At 36.4% G+C, this 19,732-nt stretch overlaps 1 protein-coding gene across 1 annotated transcript; it reads right to left on the minus strand.

The window, feature by feature from the left end:
• Positions 1-353: 353 nt before the first annotated feature.
• Positions 354-19,727, minus strand: otoa (otoancorin). The gene is made up of 32 exons (XM_080895666.1): positions 19,078-19,727; positions 18,920-18,996; positions 18,016-18,047; positions 13,922-13,948; positions 13,074-13,148; positions 12,850-12,911; positions 12,235-12,256; positions 10,796-10,844; positions 9,742-9,883; positions 9,390-9,467; positions 9,098-9,291; positions 8,886-9,019; positions 8,369-8,487; positions 8,151-8,272; positions 7,688-7,793; positions 7,345-7,560; positions 7,095-7,265; positions 6,829-6,969; positions 6,611-6,660; positions 5,323-5,443; positions 5,116-5,234; positions 4,884-5,025; positions 4,594-4,787; positions 4,140-4,230; positions 3,854-3,974; positions 3,447-3,628; positions 2,781-2,930; positions 2,564-2,706; positions 1,967-2,103; positions 1,745-1,842; positions 1,141-1,294; positions 354-839 (listed from the first exon to the last, which is right to left on the minus strand). Exons 1-32 carry the CDS (start codon positions 19,159-19,161, stop codon positions 757-759), a joined length of 3,636 nt encoding a protein of 1,211 aa, XP_080751792.1. The 5' UTR covers positions 19,162-19,727; the 3' UTR covers positions 354-756.
• Positions 19,728-19,732: the final 5 nt, after the last annotated feature.

Genomic DNA, 19,732 nt, shown 5'->3' on the forward strand with positions numbered 1-19,732 from the left:
CATTTTCTCGAAAAAATACAAATAACTGAATTTAATTGGTTTTGGAAAGGTTGAAGCCAAGATGTTCAGCCATAAAACAAGATTGTCTTCAAATTAGAAAGGCTGAATGAACGTCTACATGTGGGTGATTTCATAATGTGATCCTCAGTTGTAACTTTGCATTAACGTTCAGACAGGCTGCAAGTTCTGAGCTATTTCTCACCACCATCCATGAATAATATCAATAGACAGCTAACAGTTTTTAAAAAAAAAAAACTGTCAAAGTTAGCTCTCCCCTGTGCGTGTTTAGCATTGATAAAACAATTTCAAACCAATCATTTCAGAGAAAGAGAGAAAAAAAGTCACTTGTAACTTGGTCATTTCTTTCAACAAACTTCACTGTTGGCTGCTGGCGTAACAATAACGTTTATTAAGTTGAATCATTCTTCGGTTTTTGTCAGTAAATATCAACTTTTCAAAAAACAGTCTCATACCGAGAACATCTGAAAATTAAACATGAAATATTTCTCTGCAATTAATAAAATATATTTTCTTATTAACACATAACACAGTAAAGGAACTCTAACACATCTCAGAAGGTCATCTAATCGTGTGAGCTACAGTCACAAACATGTATAGATTATCATAAAACATCAATCTGTGCAAACGTCTTCAACACTAAATAAACCTGAAGAATTGCTGAACTGTTGTTTATTTTTATTTTATTTTATTATTAATATAGGTCTGTAATTAGCTTAAGCAGATGGATGTGATGACTCACAGCAGGAGAAACCCAATGAGAAGCAAGAGAAGGGGCTTCATGAAGGCTGAGAGCCCCTCTGCACCCAGCGATGGAGCTCCTGGACATAGCAGTGAAATATAAAGATTTCTCAGTGATAATATTCAAAGGTCATTAAAACTAAAGTCTAATATTTACATATTGATATATAAATATATCATAATAATTGTTATTATATTGTTAATAAACAATTTAAGTCATATTTATGTTGAAAACACTCTGAAATTAGGTTTTTCAGAATAAGCCAAGCCTACATGGCAGCGTTTAATGGCAGGATGAAATTTAACTTGTTCCAAATACTTCAAAATATTTAGATGACGAAGAACGTGGGAATTAAATGCTGTGCAAATTTGTGTTTTTACCTGATTGAACAGCTCTTTGTGCCTGGTTACGAAAACCAGTTAGAGCCGTTTCAACTGTGTCAAGTTGATCATTATTCAACAGATTTCGCTGTTCAGTGGTCACCATTGCTGCATTGTCAGGCCCAAGGGCCTCCAGCTGAGCAGCAGAGAGTACCTGCAGGGAAAACAGGCATACAACATTTAATAAAATAAAAGTCCTGCATTTAAAATTTGTACTGACATATATTCACACACGTAGAACAAGCGAACTTTAATTTCAATGTTATTAGTGATGCATTTATCCTCTTCATAATGACAATATTTGTTGTCTTTCACTGTACCCTGTGAAAACCTTTATCTGCCTTATTGTAACTAATTACATTTTTATGATCTGCTTTGAAATGGAGTGAGCCTAATAAAAGTAAAACATAGTATACATTTGAGCTCAGTCCACCTGAGCTCAAATTTTCTCTTATAAAATATTGGTAAAAATATCAATTAAGGGTTTTTGTATGTAGGCCTATTTCGGCACGGCCCAACACTCGAGTGAATGTATTTGTTAAATCTGGCCTCTAGGTTTGGCTTCTAGCTTAAAAACAATAGTAGGAAATAAAAAGCTGCTTACAGCAAAATTGTTTGGAGGGATGAGTGGGATACACGTCCTGCTGACAAATGGAAAGACAGATGGGTCCAAAGAAGCCAGCTCCGATGCATCCAGCCCAGCTTAGGGACACAGATGAAAACATTACCAAAAGTGAAAGCTAATTTCTCTCCCAGGTGACACTTTACAGGTATTTCTATGAAATATTCCAATGGGGGTTTTTTTTGTTTGCAGATATTATCTTACCAAGTATGTTGCCCAAGTCTGCAACCTGTGGTTCTGTCCAGGTGCTGGGTTTCCCAAATGCAGCCACAGCTAGAGTTTTTAATTGCTGTAAAATCTGAAAGGAGCACTTAATACCATCCATCGAGCCCACAGCCCTCCTGTGACAAACACAAACTTTCACACATCGTGCAATTGTGACTCTGTATCATTGTGCAGCTCTTTAAAGTTAAAATAATCTTAGCATCACTACCTGTGAACGAGTCTACTCTAAAAAAAGGTTTGTTTATGCACCTGACCAGAAAGAAAGTATTTATGAACTATTTATGATCACTGCTTCAGAAATAAGAAGACATCACAGCTAAAAATTAAAAAAAAAGAAACTTTTAAAAAGTCTTGAATGAGTGGCAGAGGTTAAGATTTCTTTTATCTGCATATGACAGGATATCACTTGAATTTTCACTTCTCAAAAGTACTTTCACTACTGTTGCAGAGGTGGGAGGAGATGGGCTGTGGGCAGTCACGGATCATTAGATTAACAAAAAATAATCTGTGAAAATAAGAGCCTGGAAAAATGGGTGACTTAAATAAAATGAAAAGTGAGATGTGCGGTGGACAAACTTGAAGGCGCTGATGTTGAGCTGTTTGATCTCGCTGGAGCTCAGGCCACAGATGAGCCGGTTCAGTGATACCATCTCTGCAGCTCCCAGCTGCTGCGCTTTCAGATTGTTATATTTGGCAATTCCCCTCCACAACGACTCCATCTATTGGCACATGAGTCATGTCATGTGTGTAATCGATATAGCGGTGAGCATGCAATGCTGTTTCTATGCTTCACCTGTGATTGAGTCCACCCACAGCGGGAAATTCCCTCTACAATATCCATTGGCAAGGGGAGATTCTCCAGGTCAGAATTAGAAAAACCCTGATTTATACATTCAAGCTGTATGACCACGCCCTCGTTCATCTGTGACACGGGGCCAAAAGCCTAAAGAAATATACAGAAATATTCACACTAACACAAAATAACTAAATATAGGATTTCTACATACAGACCAGCAAATGCAACCTTAAGAAGTTACAGATTGCGTTTTAATTTTGACACCAGAAGAGTGCAGCGTTTTATTTGTTTGGATATTTACACAGACGTTATTCCTCTCTAACTTCCATTAAGCTGCGGAGCAAATTATACCTAGGTCAGTTTATCAGTTAAGACAAACAGGGATAATAACTGCTCAATTGGATCTTGGTTCAATAATATTAAAATATTGATATTCAAAATGTACACCTTAACTTTCATTAGTGAAGCTGTATTAATTATTATTAATTGTGGGAAAGTGGAAAAAAACTTTTATGTTCCACCTTGATTTACAATAACTTTTTATTACTGTGGCAATCTCACTGTGAGTGCCCGAATCAAAGCCAACTGTTCAAACTAGAAATGCTGGAAAGAAAAAACAGACTGGCGAATGAACGAAACCAAGATGACTGTGTCTCACTGTACCTCAGTAGCTTTTTTGCTGAGCACAGCCAGTTGATCTGCACTGTAGTTCGGGATTTCTCCAAGTATTTCTACAGTGGCCAGGAAAGTGCTGTTTGACATCTTATCCAGCTCTCCTGCTGACCAGTACACATTATCCATTCCCAGTTCTTGAATCAAATTCTCAGTGGGTTCTCTCAGGATCTCTACAGGTATAGACAATATAATCATAAGGCTTTTTAAAAACCACTTTAAATAAAATGTATTTTAATTCAAACTAAAAACTAAACTGTGGCAGAGATTCAAATAAAAAGTTACGCTGCTATTACCATGATCAGTGTTGCTCTTGCTGTTAGAGACACAAGAACTACAAAAAACAGAAATATAAAACTGAATTGTTGCAAAACAGATAAAGCACGCCTCCTTCTCACCCCTCTTTTTACGTGTTGCATTTGATCTAGTGGTGGTAAGAGCAAAGATTTTCTTTTTCAGGGCATCTGAAGGATCAGAGGACAGTGACTTTATGTAGCGAAGAACATCCTTCATCCAAGGCTAACGGAGATACAGAGAGGGACAACATCAAGAAAAACTGAAAATATATATCCATTTTTAATCACAAGCAGGAGAGTCACTTCTGAGTTCTGAGTGACTTAATAATGAACATGACAAAAACAAACACAAGATGAGCTGCATGTAATGGACAAGGCAGATACGCACTTTGTTGGGTAGAGCAGACGTGGCAACCTTATCACAAAGAAGAAGGGGACCGACTGATTCCACAGTGTCCTCGGTCCAATCAGAAGAATTTCTACAGATGTTTTAAAAAAGTACACAAGACTACTACTTTAGCTTTTTTGTTTGGCTCTATACAAAACATGTATGTATGTATGTATGTATGTATGTATGTAAGCTGGATGTCACACACACAAAGCACACTGGCTTTGTTCCCCTTATTCACTCAAAAAGAAAGCATATATATATATATATATATATATATATATATATATATATATATATATATATATATATATATATATATATATATATATATATAACTTCATGTTATATTCAGTAAGAACCATAACTTTTCTGGAAGCTTTGTGCATCTTTTATATACAGTCTATGGTCCTTCTTTGTATTAACTTTAATGCTCATTAGGAGGGTGTCCTACCCAAAGGTCTGGTGAACCATCTTAATGATATCTGCCCTGTATTGTTGAGGAATATGTTTGCAGGAAGCCATCTCCTGGAAAGCGGAGTTGAGGACATCAGGGTTCATTAGACGCAGCTGGGAAGGCTGCAGCTCACATACGAGGGGCCCTAGCTTGGGCAGATCACCACCGGTGAGGCTGGATAAATCTGTCCCCTACAAAAACACAGCAGACATCTCTAACTGCTGTTGAACAAGCGGATCAATTTATCAGATAATACTTATTGTTACTATGTGTATCCTTGAGTGTACATTGGTTAGGCAGAACAGGGCTTTCTTGGTGAGTGCAGGACGAGACGGGGAATTAAGAGGCAAAGAGCTGATGTTGGCTTCTTCCATCTTGTCAAGGAAAATAGGACAGACAGAACTAGGCAAATCGTCCACATCTGAAGGGCTACGATAAAAGGAATGAGAAAACAGATTTCAACACAAACTTAAAAAAATCTAAACAAACTTTAAACTAGTAAATACACCATTTGCTTACAGCAGGTGAAGAAGCAAAGCTGAAGGAATCTTATCCAGTTCCTGTTCAGTGATGGTTTTGAAATAGTCTGCTCTCTTTTTCACCAAAGTTGCAAAAAGTTTTTTGGCAGCACATCCTGCCTAGAAACATGTTTGTTATAATAGTTATTCTGTGCGGACTGCACACACTATGTAAAGACAAGATGTTTATGTGTGAGTAAATACCTACCTGAACTTTGGAGAGCCACTCTGGAGACTCTGCCATGGCCAAAGCCATTTCCATTACACCGCTGTCAGGAGCTTCATTAATCATCTTACAGGTTATGCCCTGAAGGACCGAACGCATCTTCCTGTGTTAGACAACAATGTTTCAGATGAAGGAGCAACAAACACAGTAACAAGAACATGACAATAACTTAAGCACCAAAGAAAATTGTAAACCTGCATTAAAGGCTTTGGTAAAGATCACACGATAATCTTAAAGAGCTTCACAGAAACAACTAAATGAATAAAATTAAGTAGTAAGGAAATTTATGGTGCAGTGAATTAGATTTTATAGTAGTCTGCAGAAAAAAAAACATATCAGTACTGGGGGCTCTTGGTCTTAATGTGGTTGTACTTTGCATTCACACAGGTGCTCCTAGATATGATCAAATAAGTCACAAATGTAAGTGAAACACTTGCGTTTACATGGCAGAAAGTGAGGGCCAAAGAGCTGTAGACTAATGCGTTAACGAGCTAACTGTGCCAACACACTGATGCCGTGCAGCCCCACGCACAGGGCGATCCGCAATAACTCGTTAATGGAGATTTGCCGCAATAATGCAGTTATTTTAACAAGATTAACGCTGACAGCACTAATATGTATATATATATATCTATATATATATATATAGATATATATAGATATATATATATATATGCATGTATATTCTATGAACCGTTTCTGTGTACAAATATTTGTCAGACTTTGCATAAACATAAAAACTTGGGTCTATTCTTATATTTGCAGTGACAATCTCAGCAGCATATTTGTACTATTTATAAGCTCTGCAATCTGTTCACGTGCATTACGCATTCAATGAAAAGCAATAACATTGACAGGTTGCTCTAAGGCAGTAATGTATTCTCTCTGTACTTGTAATCCTTCAAAAAGGTCAAAGGACTGCCAATAAAAATGATCCATGAGGGTGGCAGTGAGTCAATAGGCCAATTCAGGTGCTTCAGCAAGAACCTATATGGACAAGTTTAGACAGAGAGCTCTAAATCTTAAATGAATACAATGTTTTCTGTTACAGTTAAGTCATGTTACCACTTGTGGCAAATATCCAGGTATAGAGAAATATTTCTGAGATTTGCTGATGAATCAAGTAATAAAGTCAAGTGCTTTAAGCAAAAACTGTAGAAACGATTAGGTGAATAAATTCTTTGGATGCACTTTCTGTTTTTCTATTAGAAGGATTTTTTTTTTGCCAAAAAGAGTTTCAGATATTTTGTCAGCAGCATACTTCTCTCACCTAAATTGAAGCTGTTTTAGGTCAGCCATCTTCTTTGCCAGGTATGCTGCCTGAGTAAGAACACACCACAAGTGGCACCATTTTTTGAGTAAAAAGAGAAAATCACAAAATCAGTCATATACTTACTACAGCAATGCATGGATGGTAACAGTAAATAAATTAGAAAACTCAACAAAATAATACAAAGAAGCTGCCTAAGGCATACTTAGCATCACTACCTGTGACCGAGTCCAAGTTTTGTTTGTCACTTGGTCCAAAGAGGTGACATTTGCATCGGCCAAAATGTTAATAGAAACGACGTTAAGTAACTGGGAAGACAACTTTGGCACCAGCGCAGGAGGATGCATTTCCTTAAGCATCTACAGGAAAACATTTAATTCTTTTAAGAATATGTTTAGAAATTAAATCAAAGAAAGAATACATACTTTTTGTTTAAGACACAATGTATTTGGTGTGATGAAATGAAGAAACATGAAGAACTCACCCCTACCAGCATGGCCATTAGCTGTCCCCTGCTCAGTCGTTTGGAGATGTTCTTTAGGCCCTCTGGCTCATTCAGGACCTCTACAGCTTTTACCTGTTTCAGTATACAGTTTGGCAAACCTTCTGCAACGGGCTGAAGTTTCATCAGCTCCATCCCGGATATCTGTTTACACTGAGGCGGAACAGAATGAGGTAAGTATCAAGCAATGAGGACAGCTATCTGACACAAGCCGTCAGCTGAATCCACCCACTTTCTTTTCACCCAAATGTTTCTCGATAAGAGCATGCAGCTGGCTCCTTGTCCATCGGATGTTGGGTCCCAGATTTTTGAGAGCCTGTGTGAGACTGGTGGCAGGGATTGCAGCAATTTCTTTGGCAGACAATGCAGTAACAGTACTGCTTAAGTCTCGTATTATTTGAGCAGGGCTTGACAGTGACCTCAGAGAACTGAGAAGCCGTGTCTTCAGCTTGTGTTTTGGGAAGGATAAAAGAGAGAACGAGTAATTATGACACTATTGAGATTCAAGAAACAATTCAAATCTTTGATCAAAGAAGATAAATGTGAAAGTTTGGGTAAGCGTAAGTGAAAAATACCCCTTTGATTTGGGAGCTGTCACACTGGTCCAGTTGAGAGAGGAGTTTCCCACTGAAGTTAGCATTCAACTCTGGGGGATCATAATAGCAAGCCAGTGGGCCAAGTCTGTGGAGATTCAAATACCAGACAACGTAGTGATTATTTCAAATCCTTCACACATTTTTGTGTGAAACCTTGTGTTTCTTTCTGTCCCTATAAGATCTAAGATCAGAAACCTCAGTGATGTTGTGTTATTTTGGTATGTAGCGGGTAAAGTAAAACCACTCGGCAGTCTTTTAAAAAATGACATGACATGTTATGTACAACTAGATCCTTTTCCTGAAATGCTTCTTATCACTTCTTTCACAGCAGACATGTTAGAGCAAAAAAGAAGAAGACTCTGGGCTTTCCCCATAGTGACAAATCAATATTTTTACTGTTAACACCTGCACCTGCTAATGTACATCAATAATGTATACACACTTTTCCACATGTTCTGGAAACTCCTGTGAACTGAAGCACTCTTGGATTCTATGGAGCAACTTCTTACTCAGAGTGGGGTTCATCGTGGTTTTGAACTTAGCTGAAGAGAAAAACTTGCATAGCTAGAAGACAAAGCAAAGCAGACCAACCAGGAAAAAATTATAACCTTGTTGTTTTTTTCTCTTCCATGTCTTATTTCTTCTTTATCCTTCTCTTACCTCTACTTTAGAAGAATAATTAACATCACTTGGTGGTAAATAGGACAGGTAGGGTCCCAAAATAGTCAGTGCTTCCAAATTCAGCCATTCCAGTGAAGGGGAGCAGATATCCACATGCTCTATTAATAAATCAAGGTTTTACAATGCACATTTATACTTATCAGAAGCGCAACGAGAGAAATGAGGTAGAAAACAAGGCATCTTAATTGCCTCTTAAAATGTATTTGCGAGACTGTGGTGTGTTGGTGGATCTGTCTGTATGGTCATTTAAATTTTACTAAATTGAAACAGAAATTGTTCAAATGGGATAAAACTACAAATTAAGGTTTAACATAGATCAGAGTCAGGGTTTTGCAGGTTCTGGGTATAATGGAAGTCCCAACGTAAGTAACATGAGTCAATTTACAGTTTTTCTCACATAAAAAATGCCATCAAACTGTAATAGCCTCTGAAGTTATGCTAACAGAACTGTATGTGTGTACATAGATTTTATCAATTGATTTCTGACTTTTCTTACTTAATGTTGCGTAAACCCATGGCTTTATTGAACAGTTGAAGTAGTTTTGGGTGATCTGATCTTTCGCCCATTCAGCCACACGAGTCCTTTGACCAGGAGGTATGCGATCATACATACTCTTCAACATGTCCATCCTGGAAACAACACCAGGTTTATTTATAGGAAAGGTTATGAAAAAGCCAGATAATATTATTCCATAAAAGCATACTCACATGTTTTTTAGCTTTGGGATATCTACGTTCATCAGAAGTTTTGTTTTTAGGAAGGGCATAAGCCCCGCCATGGGTGTAACAGCCCACATCAGTTTTCTGTAGTCATTTGAGTCCATGCTGTTTTTATCCTGTGTGGTCAAAGTTGCCCAGGAAAGAGGGGCTGCAAACGCTTGCATATAACATCCAGAATCCTCCTAGGAGAAAAGGATAGATGGCAGACATGATAAGACTGTTAAAAAACAGTAACAATTTATCCATTGCATTTATTTTTTGGGGGGAGGGTTTCCCTTGCCTTTGATATGCCACCAGAATAGTTTCTCATCACCTCAATCATGCCTGGAAGATTGCTGCAATTCCACATCTGGTTAGTCTATTAACAGACAGACAGAAAAAACATTAACGGTCAGAACTGCACAACAAAAAATTCATACTGACTATTAATAAGACAATAAGCGCTGCTTTAAATAATCAGTGACTTTAATGACTAACCTGGTACTCATAAAAAAATGAATTACATGTTTCAGTTAATACAGAGTGCATCAAAAAGAATCATCCGATTTCAAAAGGCTATATTTTTTAAGGAAATGGAGATAGATTATACAGTATGTGTGATTATGGGTGTATGGATGTTTATATTTTCAAACCATTTTTTGTGAAATATCCACGGGGAGTTGACCAAATGACTTCATGTTTGTTCCTGTAGTGACTGAGGTCAGGAGATGACGAAAAGTGGAAAGGAGGGCGTTCGACTGGTTAGCATCTCTGTTCTGCACAGAACCACTAAGGCTAATGAGAGAGCAAATAAAAGCTGATGAGAATAAATGTTTTCACATATGAAATATACCAAATATCCTTTGATTAACTAGACACATTTGACCAGGCAAAACCATATTCTTAAGATGGAGTTAAATACCAATGTCATAGCTTATCAATAAGTTATTTACTAACATTTTGCAGCAAAAAGCAAAAGCAAATCTTTTCTTTACACTTATTTATGAAAATACTGGCAACCACCAGTGTTACCCCTCAGCCTCCTCGTAGACACATGTATGGTACCAATTTTAAAATCTTATGTCACCTTGTTCTGAAGTTCACTAGCTGGGACCGAATCCTCATTTTTAGGTTTAACGGCAGATAAGCGTTGAAGGAGTATGTCTCCAAGTTTTAGACTAGTTGGTTAGTTACATTTCTTTTCCTTGTTTATGCACAAAATTGATAAAGAATAACTTGAGGGACAAAAAAGACAAGAGAACTAAATTATTCCCAATTATCACGTTCAAAAGACTTACAGAAAACTTACTCTGACCTCGGGGTCGAGATCACTCAGATTCAAACTTGTCCAAGATTTATAGTAGATGCACCTATGGTATCAGTTTAAAAATCCCACATTGCCTCGTTCTTGAGTTATTGCATTCACAACATTTTCAGAAAACTTGACCTCTGGCCTTTGACCTTTAAGTCGAGGTCACTGAGATTTGAGCTTGTCCGCAATTTTTAGTAGATGCATCTATGGTATCAATTTGAAAATCTACGGTGACTTTTTTCTTGAGTTATGGAAATCACAAAGAGTTTCAGTGGGGTGACGACAAAAAGTGGATAAGCATAAAGAAAAATATTACACAACAGTCCAAATAAGTGTGATAACTGAAGTGACCACTTGATTCTTCAGGACAGCAACAAAATACAAAAACAAATTACCTGGAGTTGAAGACACTGTTGACCTGCATCAAATTAGGCTCTGGGTATCCTGTAAAATCAAACCATTTGCCACATATCAGTTGTGGCTCATATTACAGAATGTGGTCAGGGTACTCACACTCTCACACTGACGCCAATTCAGCATGGTGACTGGAGTTACATTACAATTACTCCAACAAAACATTTTAAGGTTCAGCTTCAGTACACCCTGTGTCAGTTCCAAGATTTTATACATGTTAATTTTTTAATGAAGCTATTCATTTTGCAGAGGAATTCACTCCTGGGACTGGCAACTATGTTGAACGTACAGTGGTCCCTCGCTATAATGCGGTTCACTTTTCGCGGATCTTTTTTTGGCATGATTTTTTTGTTGTTTACAGCGCTTTGTGTTCTGCGTCCTGGTCGGCTGTAGACCATTGTCAATCAATCTCCTCCGTGCCGTGTCCCCTGTACAGTACAGAATGTGTTCAGCTTGTCAAATTTATATAAATCTTCTATCTCTAGCAGTGTGACTGTGAAGTGCTGTACTGTATGTTTGTAAGTTTTCTCCCTCACAAACACAACAATGCCGACGAAACGTTTTTTTCACTATCAAAGGTACCCGCGCTAGCACCCAAAAGGCAGAGGACGATGCTAACCATCGCACAAAAGGTTAGCCTTCTAGACATGCTAAAGGAAGGTGGAAGTTAGCGTATTTTTCAGACCATAAGGCACCACAGTATGAGACGCATTAAGCAACAAAATAGTCAGATCAGTCAAACTTTACTCAACTCATTCTTCTTTCTTCCTCAACGTCCATATCATTGATTTGTTAACCTTGAATTCTCTCACTGAGGCTCTATTCCCATGTTCTGGACCTGAAAACAGGGTTTGATCTTTGGTTTCATTATATAATACTGGACTTATTTTTCTACGAAGGCTTAAACTGTGAGGGTCTTTAAACAAGAGAGAAAAGTGTGAAAATCTTCGAGCCTGTCTGAGAAAACTGTATAAAGTGTGTAGTGAGGGGTTTTAATGTAAAAAATAAAGTTGGGATTTCACAGATCGCGGGTTATTTTTAGAACGTACATCTCACGATAAACGAGGGACCACTGTATTACACTTGTGAACAATGTTTTTCACAGAAGAATGATCGGTTTGCTGGTTCGATTCCAGTCGGAGACACGAATCCCTTTTTGGGGGTTGCGTCAGTAAGGGCAGCTGAAGCACCAGGCTGGTAGGACTTATCCTCTTAATTCCTATGGAAGCAGTAAGGGTGTACTTTTGTAATTAATGTGTCATGCGTTGCTGTACATATGAGGTTGTGTTTGCCTAACTTAAAGACTCTTTAATGAACAGATTATTTTTATTACGCAGTGATGTATAAAAATGTGAAAGAGGGTGTACTTTACACACATACACATTCTTCTCTTTAAAAAGTGTATTGAAAGTTTTCTTACCTCTATAGTAGCACTTCTTCATCTGATGAAGAAAAAAAATAAAATAAAATCACTGGCCCCAAACTGAATATGAACACATTTTATTCGTTTTGATGCTTTGTTTAATGCATGACTCTATGATTCAATTGTCACTATGTAAATGCCAGTGTTTCACCCGCTCCATTAAAGGCTTTACTGGGGAAAAGCTGATGGGAGGTTGACGAAACCTCAGCCCTCAGAATGTTGATATACGCACTTTTCTTAATGCTCTTTTCTTTAAAGGCTTACAGACACACAAGCACTCATTTATTAGCACACTAAAAAATACATGCAAAAAGAAAAAATACGCATGAAGCCTCCTACTAATGTAAGAAAGATCTCTAAGAAGACAGCGTAAAGGCTCTTTCACTTTTTTTTAATCTTAGTTTTGGCTGCATTTATACCTTATTTTTTTTACCGTGATTATTTATTTATTTTGGGATTTAAGAAAATGTTTTCTTTATAAAAAATATTCAATATCGGATTACTCGATAAACTGATGAGAATACTTAATTATTTAATAACTGACAGCTCCAGCCCTACTCTTAAGCCTGAAAAATAAATTTCTACTGACGTGAAATTCAGAAAACACCTTACCAGTTTTTCAGTCAATTTTTCTAACTCAGCTTTTTCTTGAGGCCCCATATGTGGAAGTTGAGCTAGGCAGACACGTAAAGGTGTGTATTAATGAACACACACTTTTAATAGCATTCATACATGTATGTTTATGTGCCTATGAGAACACATATTTACATTAACAAACATATAGTATAAAAAAGGGGTAAAACGGGTATACTGAGTGTGATGTTTTTGGAGCTTACCGAAAACTGCAGAGGCCAAGATGAGCAGAACCAAACAGGCTCCTCCCTTCGGAGCCATGTGGATAGGCTGTGCGTCTGTTCGACAGGATGGTATTACATAATGTGTTAACATGAACACAAATGACATGTTTGGCACAGATCTTCTTTCTTGGGCTTTAATTTCACTTCTAGTTGCATGCAGTTAATCCTCATTGGTCTTCACTTGTTGTTGAAACTGTCTCTATGTGAGCCACCTCCAGTTTTGTGATATACTTCCTCCAGTGAGGATTTATGATCACACTTTCCTAGTAACCGTGTGAGCTATTCATCCTTTGGGAATCTCTGAGGACTTTGGAGGATAACTTGCAGTGAAAAACAGGTTTGGTAATGCACGCAATGTACTGTGGAACAATATTTTAGCACCACGTTGTTGTCTTCTCTTCTTTTGTCCTATCATTTTTACCTTTTTTTAATGTATTTGGTTCACATTCATTAGGATTTCCCTTCACCAACATTTGTATACTGTTATGTTGAATTCACTGTTTACTTTACAGAGATTTTTCTTCTCATTTAAATATTTCAGCAGATTATGAATAATAAAGAATGAAAAGAGTATTAGAACAAAAATGAGTGTTTTAACCACGCAGTCTCAACAGTGTGTATGTAAGAGCAGGATTTAGAGCATATCTTTTCTTTACTATTATATCATCTATTAGCGAGAAAAACAAAACATTAAAATATAAATGTTCATCTGTGCCAGATCTGTAAAGGTTTACAGTTAAATTTAAATAATAGTATTACAAGAACTGAGAAAGAAAAAAAATAATAACTTTTGCAACTTATGAATATATAAATTAGTTGTTACTTACAGATTACCAGTCTTCTCCTTGGTAGATCTGAGAAAAAACAGGATGCATAAGCATAAGAGTGTTCGTCCTCTGTGCCTGTACTTCGTGACTAATGTGATCTGGGAGGATGTCCACCTGTAACTGACACAGTCAAAGCAGGGGGACGGCATTAATACAGCACTGTGTGTGTGTGTGTGTGTGTGTGTGTGTGTGTGTGTGTGTGTGTGTGTGTGTGTGTGTGTGTGTGTGTGTGTGAGTATTTGCTTTTTTTAACAATCAAAATAAGTTTCACGTTGAATTCACAAAATTTCTGATTCTTCAGGCAAAACCTCAGTAATAAGTCAAAACAGTTTTGTCTTTACTCATTGCTAACACCGCTGAGTATTCATTATTACATTCATGTAACTCAGATTTTTCCAATCAATCATGTGTGTATTGCAGTTCTAGAAAAAATAAGAAAACATTAAGCAAAATTAGAACTGTCACCCCACAGTTACTACCTCCTAACTATTTTACAACGTGCTACGGCGTGTCTGGTGCGATTAAGCTCTTAAGTTCCTCCAATCACACAAGAAAAAGAAACATCAACTTTCACATTTTATATATACACAGTATATCTCATAATTAAATCCTATATCACAGCAAAGCATCTAATAGACATGCTGGTCCACCATGTCCATTTCACGCTTTGCCTATTCTAAGTGTGAAATGGACACACATGCAGAAATTGCAGTACCAGCAGGGGGAGATACTATATTCAAAGCCAAGAAGTCGCTGGCGAGCAAGGAAGGTATGAATCTAGGGTCCTTGAACAATTAAGCTAGGCTACTAGTATGTATTTACATGTAACTGTTGGTAATGTCTATTTAAACACTTTTCTGTGATATTTTCATGTTCAAAATAAAATATCTCTCTCTGCTGGTACTGCAGCTTACTGAAACTTACTACAACTTTTGCATGTGTGTCTATTATTGTTTACTTTGCCATTATATTGAGTTGCATAGTTATTATCAAGTATGAATCAAACAAACATCGTGCTACAGAAGAAAAACCTTGAAAGAGGACACTTCAATGGGTAAATTGTGAAGTGACATATAAATCTGGTCTTATAAAATTCTGTTATTTGTTTGCATAAACTATATAGAAAACCGTATGTGGACAAAATCAAGCATTTAAACACTCTGCTTTAACAAACATTTGTTTAAGAATGGGTAATTAAAAAGAGCTCATTGAATTTGTGTGTGGCATTATAATACAATGCCAACATTACAACAAGTTTGCGAAATTTTCTCTCTCCTAGATACTCCTCGATTAACGATATGTGAAATTGCAAAGTGGAAGCATTTAGGAACCACAGTAGCTCAACCATAAAGAAGCAAAGTTGCTGCTGAGGTGGCTTAAAGTTTCAGAGCAGGGCTAACAAGTGCGTGCCTATTGCCTAACTGCAGACCTCCAAACCTCCTCTGGAATAAGTCTAATGTGTGAGTGGTCCAGGAGCTTTGATCATATCATGTATGGGCATGTATGTATATCATGTAATTCTCATCTGCTGTGCACGTATACTAGTTAAATTACATTAGTAGCAAGTGTCAACAAAAATTAAGTGCTGTAATTGCGTATAAGGTCTGGTGAAGACAACATTAATTCACCTAAAAGTTATGAATAAAATCATTCACAAATCATTAATAAAAGTAATAATTGGTAACTCTGAAGCTGTTATTCTAATAAATTCAGTGAAGCACAATGTTTATTTAGAGTTTATGTCATGATAATATCTCAGTTAAATTGTATTTAAGATAAACATACCAGTATACCAAGTATTATTCATATAAAAGTGTGAAGTCAAAACAAAAAAAGACTATTTACATTTTCCAGGGCGAAAGCACATAAATATGAAACAACTGCCACTGGTGGGTAAGGCTACTATTAAAAAAACAGTAAATAGCTCACCCATCGTACTATTAAGTAATTAAAATATCTGACAGGACACTAGAGCAATAATATTTTTTAAGATTGATCATAATATCTAGAGCACTGAGCACTGTGCAGTTGCCTCACTAGTTCCTAACAAGCAGTATTCAAAGAAGTCCATGTAGCTGAGCTTAAATAGCTCAAATGGGATTAAAGCAAATCACACATGGGGCACAATTAAATCCTTGTCTCTTTACAATAATACATCAGATGGACATCCTTTTCTCGTTAAAATATAATTACACTATTACCTAACTGTTATGTTAAAATCAATAAAGAAATTAAATTGAATTCCTTCTTAACTCTTCTTCAAATTAGACCAAACTAGAAACGGAAATAGACATCAAAATAAAAACACACCCCAACCAAGTAATCGCACTCATGTCAGTTTAAGTCTGGTCAAGTGTTAAGCTCAAATTTTTTAATTTAACATTTACTAATATTAAATACTTACTTACTAATATTTCCAAACATAACATAAGCTAAATGAGCTAATAGTTACGGGTTAGCAAATGTTTACTCATTAGCCTACTATTACCATTAGCCGTTTTCCACATACACCTAAAAAGACTGAAATGGTTACAAGAACAATAAAGAACTTATACGGATGTTTTTATTTCATGTGTATTCAGCTCACATTGATCCATTTACCTTCACTATTTCTGTGCCACCAGCTCCTTGCCCTATGTTAAAACAAATTTCTGTTAACTTAGCTAAGTAAGCTAACGAGCTATCTTTTACTTATTAGCCTATTGTTACACATCAAAAAATGCCTGTAAAGATTATAGGAAGGTGAAAAAAGTTAATAATGCAAATATTCTTGCTTAATGTCTTTTACCTTCAGCTGTCCAACTTTTTTCTGCTTATGGCTGCCGAATTAATTCTTTACTTTGCTTGTTTTTTTTAAGTTAGCTAATATTACCTTTATTTATTAGCTTACTGTTACTGGCAGTACCATTCAAACAATAGAAAATCTGTCTATAAAGATTTAAATAATCACAGAGAATAGTTGCCAAAAAGAAAAGAAGCACCAGATAAATGCAGTAAGTTGGCCTATACTTTTTTACCTTCTGTAATTTTTTGGTTTAGCCAAGTCGATCCTATTTTCACTGTAAAAGGATTATCATAAACTGGCCCGCCTACCTGGAAAGAGTTTCTGTCCACCTCCAATGCACATGGAACTTACACTGTGAAGGAGGAAAAAGTGATTCTTTAAATTTAAAAATGGTTTAGGTGTCTGTGTTTGATTCCTAATATCCACGACCCCTTGCTTAACCAAAGGTTTACATTAATTATATTAGTGGTATTAGTGCTTTCTTTCTGCTTTCTAGTCTAATAAACAACCAAATAACTAAAATTAAACTAATTTAAACTTATGCTACAGCTGTAAAATTTAGTTAGTTAGGCATCTAAAGATACTTGTATTTAAACACTTATTTTTTGAAAATTTTTATTATGTTATTGTTAGGCAGGTTGTGCTAGATCTGTGTATTCTGCTAACAACTATATGACAAGCTTATCTTAAATTGTCTTCAAGGGTTAGACTGATAAATAATTCCTGTATATCAGCCAGGTTAACCAATAATTTGCATTTTCTTGTCAGTATGGCTTTCTAGAGTGTGGATCGTGGCTTTAAAAAACATTTTATTGTGTAATTTATATAAATACTTGTGGTGACGTGACAAAATATTTAATACCACTCAAGGTATATCAAGGTAATTATACATTTAAGGATTTTGATTAATAAATAAGCATAAAACCCTTTAGGACCCTTGTCCACAAACTGGACAATGGAGCAACTGAAGCAGCATCATTGTTCCAAAAAACATAGTCCATAAATTTTTTTTATCAATATAGAGAAAACATAGGTGAAGTTGTTGGAAGTGTTTTAGTTTGTCTCGCTGTTTCCTTCCATTTTGGGGAGAATAGTTTCTTCAAGGTTTGGGTTTGAGAAGTGATCTGAAAAAGTCCAACAAAAGAGAGAAATTGTAAAAAAAAACGTGGCAGACTTTAAATATGTATTTATATTTATTCACTAACTAAACACTGGGCAAAAGGATGAATGTGAAAATAAATAATAGTGACCAACTGGCCATTTTTGGTGTTGATGCACACTGCACACAACTCACCTGCAGCAAACTCACGGATGTCAGCTGGCTGTTTGTGAAGCACATCCCTGTGAGGAGAGGTGGCAAATGACAAATTATTGCTCAAGTAGACTTGAGTGATGGTGCTTTAAGCTTTGGGCTGTTTGGAGGCCTTTTAAAATTATTCTTTGGACTTGGGCTCATTGTCAGTCCATCAAAAGAATGGTTATTTTAAGTTTGTTTGTTTGTTTATTTGTTAGTTGCAAAAGGCAGACAATATCTAAAGTAGAGCTCTGGGATGTCCTAAAGAAGCCTCGAAAAACTATTCCTGAATACTACTTAACAAAATTACAAGAAAACTTTTGTAAAATCGTTTGTACTTTGCTCCATACTGTATCCACATGCATGTTTAAATAAATCACTGCACATATTTCCCATTTATTGCTCGGATATTAGATTAATTATTCCAGAATTATTGAATTATTTTTTTATTTTTTTGAGGCTGTTAAAACCTTTTTTGGCAGCTCCAAAATCAATTTAAGCAGGGAAAACTCAGATTTTAATACTGAGGTTGTAACATGTGTTAAAAATATGATACAGAGACTAAGCTTGAATAGCAGAAACCATATTGCAGTACATATATTGGTGTAAATCCTTTTCAGGGTATACATATATTGTATTATTATATTGTAAAATACATTGTAATCTTTCATACATTTCTTTGAAAGGGTAGCTGGTTCCACTGAATGTACAGAGGTTATTAATATAATATTTTATACACAGTGAAAATAAAATGAAAGTTTGCATATTACCCTAGAAATGTAACATTTGCTGTAAGATAAATAAATACAAACAAAATTAAACTTAAAGCAGACAGTGTTAAGTTCAACAATAAAACATCACAAACATTTTTCCCCATTCAGCATGTATTTTTGTGATATTAATGTGAACTTGAGCAGACCTTAGAAAGTCGCCTATGAGTACGTCTACTTCGGGATGCGACCTCAAATACCTCTCGTTGTCGATTCTCGTCTTGATCTGGGTCAATGCGAAAAGCATTTCAGGACATAGCTTACAAATAAAGGTGGTATTTTAGCGTTGAGAAATGCAACACGTTACCTTAAACTGTCGCAGTTTCTCTTGCTGCTCAGCGTTTAGTACAGAGACGTCTAGCTTGGTCACACCGCCTGTCTCAGCCATCATTTCTCTAAGAAAATGCTATATTTCTGTCAAAGTGCGAACCCTGCAGTGTTCACTGACTGCAAATCTACAGCGAACCCTGAAGTCACGATAAGCACGAGTCAACCGTTGCTAACACAGTGGTTTGGCAGTAACGGTTGCTATGGAAACGAAGTACCGTACACAATGAACGGCAGTGTCCGCGAGGTGGCGGCATACGTCAATACCACGTTTGAGCCGTTGCTGTGCAAAAAAGTGATTGACTACTAAATAACGATTTAATTCTCTCTCTCGCTTTTGAAATCTGTGATCTATTTGCTTAAATAGGCTGCAGTAAACATGATCTACAAAGGGGTTATATATTAAACGAAGAAATATCCTGCTTTGAAACCATCTTTATTACAATCCATCCAGCCCTTTTTGGCCACGTTACAGAACAGTGACACTATGTATGTATACCTTGCAATTTCTGTTGCCTTCTTGGCCAGATTTCTCTTGAAAAATACTTTTTTTTAAATGTCAGTGACACTTTTTATTTGGAACCCCCTGGAAAACCGATTACATCTTCTATCTTGTGACGACTATTTTTTTCTCC

This window comes from Rhamphochromis sp. 'chilingali' (genome assembly GCF_963969265.1).
Source record: "Rhamphochromis sp. 'chilingali' genome assembly, chromosome: 11".
NCBI lineage: Eukaryota > Metazoa > Chordata > Actinopteri > Cichliformes > Cichlidae > Rhamphochromis > Rhamphochromis sp. 'chilingali'.